General features: G+C 34.5%; 1 protein-coding gene across 1 annotated transcript in view; it reads left to right on the forward strand.

Moving 5' to 3' along the window:
* The window catches only part of LOC107590106 (protein phosphatase Slingshot homolog 2-like), a 30,193-nt gene that overhangs the window by 2,321 nt on the left and 11,059 nt on the right, over window positions 1-16,813 (forward strand). Inside the window, exon 2 of the mRNA XM_016278717.1 lies at window positions 4,015-4,058. Within this exon, the coding sequence (XP_016134203.1) occupies window positions 4,015-4,058 (44 nt within the window). The remainder of the gene's footprint in view (window positions 1-4,014; window positions 4,059-16,813) is intronic.

A 16,813-nucleotide genomic window follows, 5' to 3' on the forward strand; every position in this document is an offset into this window, starting at 1 on the left:
TCGCAAGGCAGTGGAAGGCGCCCATTTTTTTTTTTTTTTTTTTAGAAAATGACAGATCGTTTCGCTACACTGTAAAAAATAAGTGTAATTTTAACTGTAAAATTGTCAAAACGCTACGGAAAAAAACTGTTAATAGGTTAACAGTAAGTTCCCGTACTATATACAGGGAAAAACTGTAACATATTTAACCAGACATTTCATGTAATTGTACAGTAAAATGCTGTTCATTTGACAGTTTTTAGAAGTAAAAATAACAATGTATCATTTACAGTCAAAAACTGTAAACTGATATACCCAGAATTCCCTGCATGACACTCCACATTTGAAAGTATTTTGTTTAAATAATCATGTTTTTTTAATAGTTTTTGTTATTAGTTATGTATATTTGGGCTTTATGTTACATGTTACTTCTGTTGTTTAATGAAAGTTTAATCATGTGTGTTACCATGATGGTGTTTTGTGTTTGCATGAATGACTCTGTGCACCTTCTATATATTAGTATATACTTCTGCTTGTGGCGAAGCTACTGGTGATGAGCTTTGATTCTTAATGTGGCTTTCTCTTTTACCACCTGCATTATTATGGTGGTTGTCAGTATGTTAAAGGTACAAAACAGATTTTAATAGCAGTGTGCATTGTCGAATTTACTGGTTTACTTTCAAATTTTCTTGTTTGTAAATTACAGTTTTATACTGTAAAATGTGAATTTTTTGGCCGTAAATGTGTTTACAGTTTTTCTGTATTTTTGACAAAATTATTCTGGCAACCACAGCTGCCAAAATTATTTTGTAAAAACTACAGAATTTTTTTTTTACAGTGTAGATAAGACCCTTATTCCTCGTCTGGTATCGTGTCGAGCCCTTTGAAGCTGCACTGAAACTGTAATTTTGACCTTCAACCGTTTGGTAGCCGTTGGAAGTCCACTATAAGGAGAATAATCCTGGAATGTTTTCATCAAAAACCTTAATTTCTTTTCGACTGAAGAAAGAAAGACGTAAGCATCTTGGATGACATGGGGGTGAGTAAATTATCAGGAAATTTTAATTTGAAAGTGAACTAATCCTTTAACTTTGACAGCCATCTAATTCACTTGGCCTAGAGGAATGTTAGCATTTGTAGGTCAATTTGTATGTAAGGGTAAAAGGCAAGATCTATTATAATGCAATTCATTTTTACCACTACTGAGTTGAATGACATGTCAGTATTGTCTATTCAGTTGCCGAAACTGCAGCCATGATGGTGCTGCTAAAATCTGGGTCAGTATTACAGAGGTTGAAGGTTCGGTTTCAGGTTCTAGGAACCAATATCTACTTTCACTATTATCTTCTTGAGCAGTACACTTCAAAAAAACTTCCAACCTGTTTGCTAAACATGTTCTGTTAAGTAAGCAGTGGACAAGTATTATCTCTTAAATGCGATTTTGTTGTCTTTCGAAGATCTTGTATCATGTGATATCTGTGAGAAATCTCATGTGAGAGTGTCTTGTTAGTCTCCTGAAGTTTGATTTCTACGGTGCACCAAGTTAATACTAGTCTGGTCTTGGTTTGCTGTACTGTGCTTTGACCATACTCTCGTGTGAACTGTGCTTATGACTAAGGTATGCATTGGATAGTCAAATATTTTGGAGGTCTGGATTGACTGTCATTTGCTGCTCAAAAAACCAAATGATTCAAACACAGATTTCATGGAGCAAAGCATTTCCATAATGCAAAACACTGAGCTTTCATTTGTGTTTATGCAAAATCATTCCCATCTAGGGTCATGTCTGTCATGAGTTGCTTGAAATAATTTGTTCTGATAACACGTCTTTTTGCATTCAATGTATTTCTGAACATGGCAAATCTCAGTCTAACAGATGCAATGCATTTCAAATTAGGCCTAATACTGATGTGACTCTTGTTTTTGCAATATAATTTTTATTCCACACAAGTAGGCTGGTGGAAATTTCTTCAGTGTTTAGAGAGCTTGTTGTGCCATGAGAAAAGCAAGCTTCCAAATATCCTGTCAACCTTTATCACACTATTTCTTAATATGATATTATGACTTACTTTGTCTATGTTCTACTATCTGGATAAAGATGCTATGCTACTCTGAACTGTTTTTTTTTTATGTATTGATCACTGGCAAGAAAGCTGAATGCAGGCTTGGTGAGCAGAAGAGAATTATTTAAAAACAAAAAAACTAAATGTATATAATATAATTATAATTGATTTATAATTATATAATCTTTTTAAAAATAATAAAAAAATCTTACTGTTCAAAAACGTTTGATTGGTATGTTAGCCTATAGTTTGAAGTTAAATATAATAATTAATAAGGTGAGTCTGAGATGTTTATTTGACATTGATTTCACATTTCTTGTTTGTATGAAGGCTAAATACAAATAAAAGGTGAACATTAATTTATTTGTGTTGTTTTTTTTTTCTAAAACATTAAATAGTTTTATAGGAAGAGGTTTCATAGACTTGGCAAATTAATTTTTCAGAAGTTTGTAGGTACAGACATCTGTTGTGGGTGTTCTTGGCAGTTTTAATGAGGCTTTTTTAATAGTGTTCATATCGCTATCAGAATTATATCGTATCGACCGAAATTAAGAAATATATTGTGATATAAATTTTGGCCATATCGTCCAGCCCTAATCAGTGGGAATCCATGTATCATTCGATCATTCGTTTTTTGATTTCATATTGAAAGTAGAAAAATTAGAAAATGGCTCCTTTTTCGTATTTTCGTTTTTTTCCAAAACACGAAAAACGAGAATTCAGCTTAAATTTTCGTTTTTCGTTCTTGGGTGGAAAAATTAATAAACAGCTTGAATATTCGATTTCTACACGTGGGCGGGAATTAAACGCCCCTTTCTGCTGATTGGTCAGCCGAAGATCAAACCGTGTCATCATCAGTTCTTCTGCAGTATCACGCAGCAGAATAATAGTCCTCCGCTGCTGCAGTTGTATTCTTAACGCATTTATTGCAACTATATTTAGTCTTTTTTCATCAAACAAACAGGCTAATGAATAGCTGGACACAACTCATACCTGGGCAGAGTCTAGGCGCGTCTCGGTCTCCTTGAGCATCTTTCTGCCGCATGCCACAAACATCAACAACCACAGGGAATACACGTCTTTTAAAAGGCTTCATATAAGCGTTAAATGCATCATAATTCACTTTGGAATAAATCACAGTAGGCCTATGTATCATGATAAAAAAAAAACACTTTACAGTTTGGAAATACTTTAGGCTATAGCAAATAATTTCTCGGACCCCCTATCACTTTAAGAACCACTGGTCTACACAGAAGAAAGCCCTGTCTAGACTCTGCCTCTGTACGAGTTTGATGAGAAAAACATGAAATGTAGTTGCAATAAAATGGGTTATTAATCCATACAACTGCAGCAGTGGAGGACTATTATTCTGCTGCGTGATCTGCAGAAGAACTGATGACGGCACGGTTTGATCTTCGGCTGACCAATCAGCAGAAAGGGACGTTTAATTCCCGCCCACTTGTAGAAATCGAATATTCAAGCTGTTTATTAATTTTTCCACCCAAGAACAAAAAACGAAAATTTAAGCAGATTTAAGCAGAATTAAGCAGAAACACGAAAAAAGGATCCGTTTTCTCATTTTTCTACTTTCAAAATGAAATTTAAAAAAACGAATGATCGAATGATACACGGATTAGTGGGGTACCACGGTGGTACTACAGGGCATTTGTCAATCAGTGTTTGAGCTCAATTTAATTTTTGTGAAATATAAAAATTATTTTTAAACAAAAATACAACATTAAGTTAACTTCAACTAAAGCTAACCTTGTGAAGTTAAAATACAACACTAAATTTTAGTGGATGCTCTGTCTCTGCATGAACTGATTTTTTTAAGTATTAAAGATTTTATGCTAATCTTTACATTGCAGTTTCATCATATTGTTTAGCATGAGAGTTACAACCAGAGGTAGTATATTAGGCTACAGATCAGTACAAATAATAAATCTGTTTCCTTTTATTTATTGTTTTAAAGGAGTCTGGCAGTGGGGAAGATGACCGCCGATCTCAGCCCAGAAGGCAAGAAAACCTCATTCTGAAACCTTTCTCAAAGGAGCCTTGATGTCATAAAAACCATTACTTATAAAGTCATAGACTAAGTCAAAGAAAGTTGCCACAATATTTGTGCACGGTTGTTTATTACTTTTATTTATAATAATACTACTATTATTTTCTTCTGTATCACTGGGCCTCAGATGAGATAACAATGTTACAAAAAGCTGTTCTGATAGATAGATAGATTTTTATCTTAAATGCACACACAGAGGTATCCAAATTCCTCTACATGCTTAAAGGGTTAGTTCACCCAAAAATGAAAATTCTGTCATTAATTACGCACCCTCATGTCGTTCCAAACCCATAAGACCTCCGTTCATCTTCGAAACACAAATTAAGATATTTTTGATGAATTCTGAGAGCTCTCTGACAGCAATGTAATTACCACGATCAAGGTCCAGAAACGTAACAAGGAGATTGGTAAAATAATCCATGTGACATCAGGGGTTCAACAGTAATTTTTCGAAGCTACAAGAATACATTTTGTACGCAAAGAAAACAAAAATAACGACTTTATTCAACAATTCGTCTCCTCCACGTCACCCTGGTGCCATTTTGGAGAATATCCACTGAACGTAAACAGCGTATGCTATTCTGTGTCAGCTGCGTCACGCGGATGGCTCAGTGTAGGTCTGGGCGATATGGCCAAAAAATTATCACGATAATGGTTTTTTTACATTATCAGTTAATATCGATAATTATAACGATAAATGTCAAATTTGTATTTCTTTCAAGTTTAAAGGCAGAGTAATATTGTTTCAAATCAAGAAACAGGTTTGTGTTGCCTGATAATATTAATAATAATATAAATTTTTTTGTCTCTTAGAAATACACATTTAATAGAAGCTGAAGTTAGGATGCAGATGTAGATTTATGTTTGTAACAAAGTTCATAGTTCGGGAAGAAGGAGGCAGGAACCGGCGAACATTTAAAGAAAACTTTAAATGACTGCCACACACAAAACACAAAATAAAGCCCAGGCCTGGTCCTCTCTCGTCCAACACTGTCGTCACTCCTCCTTTTATTCTTCCGGAGCTCCTCCGTGGGACTCGAGACCGGTGAGTGGCGCAGGTGTCGCGCATTAGCATTTACTCCACCGGTCTCGCTCCGTTCCCACGGCTCTCAGCCCCACCCCTCTCGTCACAATGTTCATTTTCAAAATCAGTAATATCTGTAAGTATTGTAGTAACCTCAGTTTTATATGGTGAAATTTATTTATTCTGACAGTTTGAGTTTTTTTTTATTTTATTAACCACTGGTCTTCCATAGTAGCATACATTTAGATCATGATAATCACAGTTAAAACCACAAATATAGCACATCAATAACATGGTAAAAATGTAATATGGTTTTTAGGTATTTGTATGAAAAACAGTAGCTAGTCTAAATAAATTTAGTATAAATGCATAAACGCTATAGCTTAATTGCAAAAAAAATACTGTAATTATATTCCATTACTCCTCCTTCAATACATTTAAAACATGTTTACATTAATAATATAAATTCGACACAAATACCCACATTTCTGACACAATACCATGGTGCAGTTATTGCTACAGTAAATCTATGGTAACTGATGGCAATTTGTAGATTAAAAAGTCTTCTGACTGTATCGTTGCGCAGTGTTTCTCCTGTTTGTCAGCGCTGTGTTTCATCTGGCTAGGCCTGTCACAATAATCAATATATCGACTTATCACACAATATATGTACATGTATCTAACATTTTGATACTTAATTTCCATGATCTAAATATTCTTAAAAATTTATAGTTTGTTGTCATTTGGAAGTGTGTAGGACTTCATGCATTATGATGCTGTTACATTATGATTATATATTCAGTGGCTTAAAATGACAATAATATCGCTTATTGCAATTATTTCTGGGGCAATATATCGCTCAACAAAATGTTGTTATCGTGACAGGCCTATTTCTGGCTGTAAACAGAGTTATTTGTGTTCTTCGTTGAATGCAAGCGCTTCACACTGGATCTCAAGCAGCACCGTTTGACTCATCAGCGAGTAAACTCATCTGCTCTAGTGAAGCTCGCGCTGCGCCGCCGTTTAAACTTTGATCCAAGCAGATAAATGGTCCGAGTGACGTGCTTCAAATGAGTTGCACTCTTTCGTTCCGCCTTTGCCTCGTAAACATTATATTTAAAATTTATCGACCTTTTGTTATTGTTTAACGAGGAAATTTATATCGCGCGATAATTATCGTTATCAATTTATCGCCCAGCCCTAGCTCAGTGGATATTCTCCCAAAATGGCACCAGGGTGATGCGGAGGAGACAAATAGTAGAAAAAAATCTTTTATTCTGACAGTTTGAGTTTTTTTTTATTTTATTAACCACTGGTCTTCCATAGTAGCATACATTTAGATCATGATAATCACAGTTAAAACCACAAATATAGCACATCAATAACATGGTAAAAATGTAATATGGTTTTTAGGTATTTGTATGAAAAACAGTAGCTAGTCTAAATAAATTTAGTATAAATGCATAAACGCTATAGCTTAATTGCAAAAAAAATACTGTAATTATATTCCATTACTCCTCCTTCAATACATTTAAAACATGTTTACATTAATAATATAAATTCGACACAAATACCCACATTTCTGACACAATACCATGGTGCAGTTATTGCTACAGTAAATCTATGGTAACTGATGGCAATTTGTAGATTAAAAAGTCTTCTGACTGTATCGTTGCGCAGTGTTTCTCCTGTTTGTCAGCGCTGTGTTTCATCTGGCTAGGCCTGTCACAATAATCAATATATCGACTTATCACACAATATATGTACATGTATCTAACATTTTGATACTTAATTTCCATGATCTAAATATTCTTAAAAATTTATAGTTTGTTGTCATTTGGAAGTGTGTAGGACTTCATGCATTATGATGCTGTTACATTATGATTATATATTCAGTGGCTTAAAATGACAATAATATCGCTTATTGCAATTATTTCTGGGGCAATATATCGCTCAACAAAATGTTGTTATCGTGACAGGCCTATTTCTGGCTGTAAACAGAGTTATTTGTGTTCTTCGTTGAATGCAAGCGCTTCACACTGGATCTCAAGCAGCACCGTTTGACTCATCAGCGAGTAAACTCATCTGCTCTAGTGAAGCTCGCGCTGCGCCGCCGTTTAAACTTTGATCCAAGCAGATAAATGGTCCGAGTGACGTGCTTCAAATGAGTTGCACTCTTTCGTTCCGCCTTTGCCTCGTAAACATTATATTTAAAATTTATCGACCTTTTGTTATTGTTTAACGAGGAAATTTATATCGCGCGATAATTATCGTTATCAATTTATCGCCCAGCCCTAGCTCAGTGGATATTCTCCCAAAATGGCACCAGGGTGATGCGGAGGAGACAAATAGTAGAAAAAAATCTTTATTTTTGTTTTCTTTGCATACAAAAAGTATTCTCATAGCTTCGTAAAATTACGGTTGAACCCCTGATGTCACATGGATTATTTTATCGATTATTTTATCCTTGCTACGTTTCTAGACCTTGATCGTGGTAATTACATTACTATGGGAGGGTCAGAGAGCTGTCAGATTCCATCAAAAATATCTTAATTTGTGTTCCCGAAGATGAACGGAGGTCTTTACGGGTTTAGAACGACATGAGGGTGAGTAATTAATGACAGAATCTTCATTTTTGGGTGAACTATCCCTTTAAGATATCAAAAAAGTTAACCATTAGGCAGTCACAAGAACAAGGACATCCTCCACAAAAGGATGTCTTTCTAATGACTCCTGCATTATTACATAATGGCAATACATTACTTTAATTTATTGACAGAGAGTAAAGAAGCTCTCACTTTCATGATGTCATTAAAAAGTCGAAGTTATGTAACAAAATCTTTCCCTTAGGCGGTTACAATGTTACAAGATCATTTTCTCTAAAGATATTATAGCTCTACTATGGAATCTCAGATCTTTAGAGGTCAGTAGCTGTGTCAGAAATCAATAGCATGCTGTCCTAAGCTGAGACTTCACTTGCTCTTGTCTCATGCACACATCATATTGTTTCCGTGGTGACATTTTAATCAGACATCCTTAAAATGTAAAAGACTACAAGTGTACTTCCATTTTTTGGCAGAGTATCGAATGTGATGGGAAGTTCTCATATGTCAGTGTAATTGAATGTGCCATCAGATATCAGACCTCTGTAATAACACAGACATGCTGTAAATTGACAGATCATTGTAGTGCAGCTCTAATTTCCATGGACATTATCATCATGATAGCTGTGACATCATATGAGCCCTGCTTTGAGATCCAGTGATTTTGTCGAGTTTGACAGTTATTTTGTGACAACTTGATGTGGTCTTTCCTCTTGTGTTGGCTTATCTCAGAGAACAAACAAGTTCAGCCAGTTTTGCCTGTACTCATGTTTCCGTAAAAGTTGTTGATTTAGAGCTTCTGCTTCCCGCAGTATTTCTCATTTCTTTCATAGTCAACAATAGTATATCAGATTATATACAGTCAAACCAAAAATTATTCAGACAGCAGATATAATTTTTGATGGATTTTAACTAGTGGCTGCAGGACACTATACTTAATTTATGTAAGTGATGATGAAGTGATGTAAACTGTGACATATTATACCCCAAAAAACCTGTAAAATTGATAAAAAATATGGGACAATTACTCAGACACTTTAACCTACTGACCACGTTTTGCTTAAAGAGCAGCTCATATGGGTTTTTGAAAAATATCTCTTTTGCAGTTTATAACGTAGCTATCCTTAAATGAAAACACTCTGCAAAGTTGTTAATCAAAAAAGTGCATGCTAAATAAAGATATTGTCTCTCAAAAGAGAGAGTCGGTTCTGAATCACCTTAACGAGTCATCATATTTTCTAATCTTTTGCCTGTTATCGGTAGGGATGTAACGGTATGAAAACTTCTTATCACGATTATAGTGACCAAAATGATCACGGTTATCAGTATTATCACGGTATTGTTAAAATGTGTTGGAAATGTTCAAAAAGTACTGACACACAAATCATTTCACCAAGTTTTACATTTAAAATCAACAAACAACAAATAAAATGAGTTTTTGTTTGCATAACTAAAACAATAACATTTCCAATGATGTCTGGATTTTAAATGACAACATGACTGACAACAGTTTAATAGCATGTTCAAATATCTAATGTAAATGGTCAAATAAAGCTTAGAAAAAGTTTCATAAATGGTAAACCTTACATTTCAGCTTTTAAATAAAGAAAAGGGTCAAGTCAAAATTATAATTGATTAATAAATGATTATATGTATTTATCTGCTCCATAAATAATACTAGATACCTTATTGTTTAAATGTGTAGAATCCACATAAGCTTGTTTTTCATCATCAAAATTTACAGCAGGGCATGCAAATTCGGTCCGTTTTTTGATCTACATACCTTTCACTTTTTAAGACTAAAACAAAAGATGGCTTCATTGCTATTCTTAATTAAAAAGCATAACAACAATAAAACGGTAAGATGCAATGACAAACTAGCTTATAAAACTTTTATTAACAAAAACGAATAAGACGAGGCATGGCATACACCACATGCTGTATTATATACAGACTAATAAATTACAGAACGTTTAGCAAACACTGAGGAATCAAATAAATAAAAAAGAGAGCCTCCATAGCGTAATGTGAGGTAAACAGCAGAGATAACAAGCTTTTCAAAAAGAAAAGTAAAACTAAACTTGCTGTCGGTGACAGTGCTTGCATGTTTTTGTCCCACAAAAATACCAACATGTTCACCTTTGGTTTAAGAAGTGGCCTTTTACTTTACTTTCGCGTGAAACCCATCCATCGTTTCCTCAGTATTCGCATCATTTTTGCTGCACGCAGCTTCGCGCTCCTGACGCGGCGAGTATAAACCAGGCTCTACACTCGAAGAGCTGCGCAGCTCAAACGAGTCACGCGGTTTCGTTATGCTTTCAGAAGCTGATGTTTGATGTTTCTCACATGCAACAGAAATGCAGCGCTTATAAGTTAAACAATGCGGTGGTTGCTCCAGTGCGACCACACACAAAATTAAGTTGCACCGGCAGAAAAAATGATCGCAAAATGCGATTTATCGTCAAACCGGTAATCGTTACATCCCTAGTTACCGGTATACGTCACTGGGTAACACATTTGCATAATCCCCGCCTGCCTGATAATTCGCTGTGAACCCACTATTTCCTAGGAATGTGTCGATTAATTTAGACTGACGTTGTTCTAATCACTTTTAATAATTAAGAATGTAGTGTAGCGCACAGACTTTATAATCATTGTGAAATTGCTGTTTATTTTGCTGCACCGGCAGTTATGGGGTTAATGAGTTAGTTAGGCTGGTGCGCCTGTGATACAGTTGTTCTGCATTCTGATTAAAAGTTAAGACAGAGCGTCTTTTGTCTGTCGTTCTTCAAACATTACAGTAGACATATTTTGGTTTACAAACTGTATTGTTTCATCAGTTAGTCACGTTAGCACTCGGCTAACGTATCCACCATTATTGTTTTAAGTGTTCACAGTTTAGCAGCTAAACTTCAGCTGTGGGCACGATTCGCTTGCATAAGTGTTTCTGTATTTTATGTCATTATTATAAGAATGGATTAGAGCACTATATTATTGTTTTATGCAAAAGTGCTTTGTCAATGGTAGCACCTCTCTGGCGCCAGAGACTCCTCTCTGTGCCAATCACAGCAGGCTTGGCCAGCTGACCAATCAGAGCAGAGTAGGCTTATGGAAGGGAGGAGTTTGCTCCGAACTTGCTTGGAACGAATCGTTTAGAAATCATTGGCAATAGTGATGGGAAGTTCGGATCATTTTACCGACTCAGACCTTTTTAGTCTCGTTCAGCAAAATGAACGAATCTTTTTTCAAGTCATTTCATTCATTTCGTTCATTTTAACAAAATATAATTAAAATGTTACGTGTTACTTCCCTAATATGTCTACTACTTACGCAAACGTTGATCACACTACAAACTAGGGCTGGACGATATGGCAAAAATTTATATAACGATATATTTCTTAATTTCAGTCGATACGATATAATTCTGATATCGATATGAACACTATTTGAAAAAGCCTCGTAAAAACTGCCAAGAACGCCACAACAGATGTCTGTACCTACAAACTTATGAAAAATGAATTTGCCAAGTCTCTGACACCTCATATAAAACCATATAATATTTTAGAAAAAAAATCCCAGCACAAATAAATTAATGTTCACCTTTTATTTGTATTTGGCCTTCATTCAAACAAGAAATGTGAAATTCTTTCAATCCTGCATTTTTTTAAAATCCAAAATACAGCAAAAACAGTAACATTTTGAAATATATTTTAAAATGTAATTTATTCCTGTGATTTCAAAGCTATATTTTTAGCATCATTACTCCAGTCACATGATCCTTCAGAAATCATTCTAATATTCTGATTTGCTGCTCAAAAAACTTTTATTATTATGTTGAAATTTAGAATTAAATATAATTTTTTCAGGTTTCTTTGATGAATAGAAAGTTCAGAAGAACAGAATTTATCTGAAATAGAAATCTTTTGTAACATTATAAATTATTATAATAATTATATAATAATTATTATAATATATAATAATTATAATAATTATTAAGAAATGTTGAAGGTGTCTGAATAAATTTTGGTTTGACTGTATATGATTTATCTCCAACCCAACGGTTTTACGGTGTGTGCATGCATATTTACATCACTGTAAAAATGGTAATTATTCCACTTAATATAGCAGCAGAATATATTGTGTAAAAGATGGGTTTGACTAAAGCTGACACAAAACCAAACCACTGGAGTTTTATTAAAGGTTTGGCCTTGTTGGTTCTTGATGGTTCATTAACATAATTATTTCAGTCAGTAGGCCTGGGCGATAAAATGGTATCGATATATATCGACGGTATACCTTCGATGTTTGGATCAAATAAATGCAGGCTTGGTGAGCAGAACAGAATTAAGTGCAAACTGATTGTCTGCCAGCAGGAGGCGCTTTAAGAGGGTTGAACTAGCGGTTTTTCCAGTAACGGCTGTAAACAAATCAGCTCCGCTCATGAACACTCCTTTATTAGATAAAATAAAAATCCCATCGAAACTTTTCTGAAGATAGTCCTTTCCCTTCAGAGATATTAGACGGACAAATATGACTGCTGCACTCGCGTCTCACACAAGAGATTTATAGAAAGCCATGCAAAGTTAAAACTAACTAGTTTAAACTTTTAGAAAACACATGGAGGTTTATTCCTTTTCACTGTGTCTCATATGTTTTTAAATGCAATCTGTGTGATGGGCAATTCACTTTTTGTATTAATCAATGCATAAATACATGATGCTGTTTTGTTCATAATTATTTATGCAATTAACAAAATTATATTTGATGGTTAATTTAGACGTAATGCACGTTTTTTTATAGACCGTTATTTCCTTGCGTTGACTATTTAAATGTGCTGCATTATTTTGCTCATTGCGCCCTCCTGTGGCCTATTTAATCTGCATATAAAACATTAGAAATTGTGTTGGACTGTTAAAAAAATATTTGTTGTTTGTCAATAAATTGGGTTAATTTAAAAACACAGTGGTTAAATAAAAAAAAATTTCTATTACCCATTGTTTTTTTTTGTTTTTTTTTTAAGTTATAAAAAAAATTAAATAATTATCGATACCGAACGATATGAAACATTATTAGGAGTTGATTAGGGGTGTGCAATATATATTGTCTGCGATAATATCGTAATTGTTGTTTTAACGATGCAATTACGATATTTGACGTTATCGAGTATTTTGCAAAAAACATTCAAAACATCCCTACAAGAGCGCACGCATACATTACGTGAAGTCTAGATTAGTGCGTGTGCGCATTTAGTGTGTTTTCTTTCACTGCATGATTCAGTCTATTCAAATGCATTTAGAATGATCACAAATTCAAGACATGATGGCAGAAAATTTATATATTTATACCACTTCATATAGTTATTCAATTTCACACGAAGAGTGCCGTTTTTCTCCAAAAATTACCATGATTACAAATGTGACATTGAATTCAATAAACAATAAGTTAATTAAGAGACTTACGTTTTGGACACCATATTGCTTGTTTTTGCTCTATTTCGCCAACAAAAATCATTTCGAATACAGCCACAGTGCTGTTTTTACTGTACATTTATAGTTAATAATAGTCTACTGGTGTTATACTTTGTCATTTTGAATTTGAATTACCTTGACTTGACCTCGTATTATTTCTGAACATATAATGTGTATAAGACAAGTTTGTACAAGATGTAGTTGCAGTTCATGCATCTTTTCTGCAAAGATATTTAACAAGTGATTTGTTTAACATTTACATCATGTTGACAACTTCATGTGTGGTGCACTTGCAAAATAATTTTCTTTAACCAGAGGGTTAATAAAGAAATAGTTACTTGAATCATGTTGTAGTAACATTTTCAAGTTGGCTAGTTAAAAATCGTAAAAAAAAAAATCAAAAATCGGTCAAACGTTCAGAAAAAAATCGAGATTTAAATTTTTTGCCATATCGCCCAGCCAGTATGAGAGAATTCACAAAAGTTCAAAATTCAGTCAGTTGTTTACAGTGAGTATGTTTACATGGACAACAATAATCCGATTTTAACACGATTAAGACAATATTCTGATTAAGAATCTACCATGTAAACAGAGATTTTTGATTACCTTAATCCGGCTAAAGTCATAATCGAAGTAAACAGAAATCGAATTAAGACATGTGGAGTATTCCTATTTTCGTCGTATTACTGAAGTGCAGTATAAACGTAAACACCTTAATCAAATTATTACTGTCGTGTAGGAATTTTCGCCGCATTTTGCGACAGGATGCACACACGGCAGTGCTCAACCGCTTGACGGCCAAATAAAAGAGCTTCAACGCCCGCCGTTGTCTGTATGCACGTACAAATAATGAACTGCACTTGAAGCTTTCATAAAATTAAAAATGAAACGCCTAAAACTGTACATGGCATCATCACAAAGACGAACTATATGTTTATACGTGAAATTCCGGAGGGGACGTCGGATGGCGTCACGTGGGACGTAATGACATGTGCCATTAATCAAACTATGTTCTATAACATGTCAAACGGGAACATGAAAGGAATATTCTAAAAGCAACTCATGTAAACACCATAATCATAATATTGGCTTATTTAGAATAAGGTAAATAATTAGATTACTGATGTCCATTTAAACATAGTCAGTGTTGACTCATCCAATAGATTCGTAAGCTCATCAGAAACAGGTGTGATTGTTTAAAATGCTCAACCCTGCAAAACACGTAAAGAGAAATCTGATGCAGGGAGAGCAGATCTAAATGCAATGGTGCAATCAACGTTTCTCATTAATTTTCACATTTTACTTTTAATTGGGACAGCCGTGATAGATTTAGTTTATTGTGCAGAGGTGTTTTGTTCCCCTTTATTGTGAATTTGTTCATTTCGAGTCCATGTCCATTTCCAACCAAGGTTTGTACAGAACAAAACTACATAATTTTGTGATCAAAATTCAGAGCTTAACATTTGAATTGACAACAAATAATGCTTTGCTAGTCATTTATTGTATTTTATTTATTTATTTATTTTTGTTTGTTTATACATGTTTCCCTGAGAAAAGCGGTATTTGTGTTTTGTTGGCCCTAGCAACCGGTGCTGGTTTAAATACATTGCCATAGCACATTGTCACGTGACCGTCAACCTAAATGTTTACACAGGCCTTGTGTTTCACCTTTGGTTTAGGATTTCAGTAGCTTAGTCGGTCACAACAGGGGAACTGGGTAGTACAAAGGGCGAGTGCGACCCATGGGAAAAGACATCCTGTCAGTGTCCCCTACCAAGGGCTCCAATTTTTTGCTATCATTACCAAGGGAAATTCCATCATCTTTCTTGTGTTAGCTTAAAATAGGACAGCCTCGATCGAACAAACACACATATAGAGCTAATAGTTTGTTTAAAAGCACTTACTGCAGTTTCCTCACTTTTATTTCTAGCTTACCTCCCATTGTATAGCTGTGTTTCAGTGTGTAGGGCTCATGTAGTTTGAAGCTATTATCATTCAGTGTTTTGCTCACATCGAATACGCTTTGTTGTTTGAGATAATTACATTACATTGTCCCTAGTCTCATGGATTTATTTAGATTCATTCAAATGTAGTTTAGACACAGTCTACATATTTTATGATTTCCTCAGTACATTTTAGGTTTATCACAACCACTATAATGATTCTGTTAGACTAATTAATAGTCATTTTGCAAATTACTTTAAAAAGACTTTGTCATGCCAATATTGAAAATATGTTTTAGTTTCTGTTATATTGGAACCAGTTTCCCTGAAAACTCTAAATCCAGTTGACTTGTGTTTACTCTGTGGGTTGATAAGGAGTCTGCTGTCCACCAGAGCACACGTGTCCTGACTCCACCCACCATCTCAGTGTCTGCCTGTATTTACTCGCAGAGCAGATAGATACACCAGAGATCCGAACTGAAAGAGTCTTCCCAAAACAACACTAGCTAATACATGATAGTTTTTAATGAGTTACCGCTGAATTTGTTCTGAATGCATTTATCCAATCGTTCTGTTGCCCGGAGGAACTTGAGTAGTTGCCCGTGTGTTTTAATCATTTCTTCAGCATGTGGTAAAAGGATGGGAAAGCTCCAGTGAGGGTTTCCTCACCACTGTCTGACATAAAGGATGACTTTAGGTGGTTTGGCGACTGCTTTAAGCACCTCCACAGAATGCCTGTCTACACAAAATGGAATACAAATACTGCTGCAGAGTGGACTAGTGTACCAGGACAACATCAACCGGTTGTAAGTTAAAAAAATACCAGAATATGTTTATGTCTGAATATGTCTTTTATTTTCTTTTGCACATTTCAAAGTCCCTTTTATCTTTCTTTTTTTTCTATAATAATTTCTCTTTTTATTTCTTTTATTTTGATTATTTCTTTTCTTATTTCTTTTAATTGATTCTTTATTTAATTTTAAGTTAATAGTTTTATTAATTTCAGTTCTTCTTCTTATTTTTTTTTTACTCTCACACACACACTAATTCCAAAGTTCAGTTATATTGCGATTCCATTGAGCTTTTTATCTGTGATGACTAAATACTGTTTTTCCTGTAATGAAGGATGTTCAGTTTATCAAGGAACCAAATATAAACTATATTCGGATGATTTTTCAGTCTGAGAAGCAAGTATGTTGCGTATGTTGTGTCACATGGTGATAGAGACAGTCAAAACAAACAAAGAATAGTCTTACACCTTACATCACTCCTACACCATCTTCCTGTCCTCAGTAGACAGGAAGTCCTTGCCACACACGTTTGTATCATTATGCAAAAACAAAACATTCATTCCATTTAAGCATACTGCAGACCACACAATCTCTTTTTAAGTGTGGAAAAAAATCTTAAATTTGACCAGTGCTTGTATATATACGTATATAAGGATAGTATTGTTGCAAAGTGTGATCTGAGGCTTTTTTTGTCTTTACATAAATATTGTTATTAAGCTGTTATATGTACAGAAACCCTCTCAGAAACATTCTTTTGAATATGCAGACTGTCTTGATTCATATAAATCAACAAGATCAAAATGGATTCAGAAATGTGCAGGGCTGCTTTCAATAATGACTCAATCTTGATGCTGTCAATGCACACACATTGATGGAG

This window comes from Sinocyclocheilus grahami, unplaced genomic scaffold (genome assembly GCF_001515645.1).
Source record: "Sinocyclocheilus grahami isolate Dianchi unplaced genomic scaffold, SAMN03320097.WGS_v1.1 scaffold124.1, whole genome shotgun sequence".
NCBI classification, from domain to species: Eukaryota; Metazoa; Chordata; class Actinopteri; order Cypriniformes; family Cyprinidae; genus Sinocyclocheilus; species Sinocyclocheilus grahami.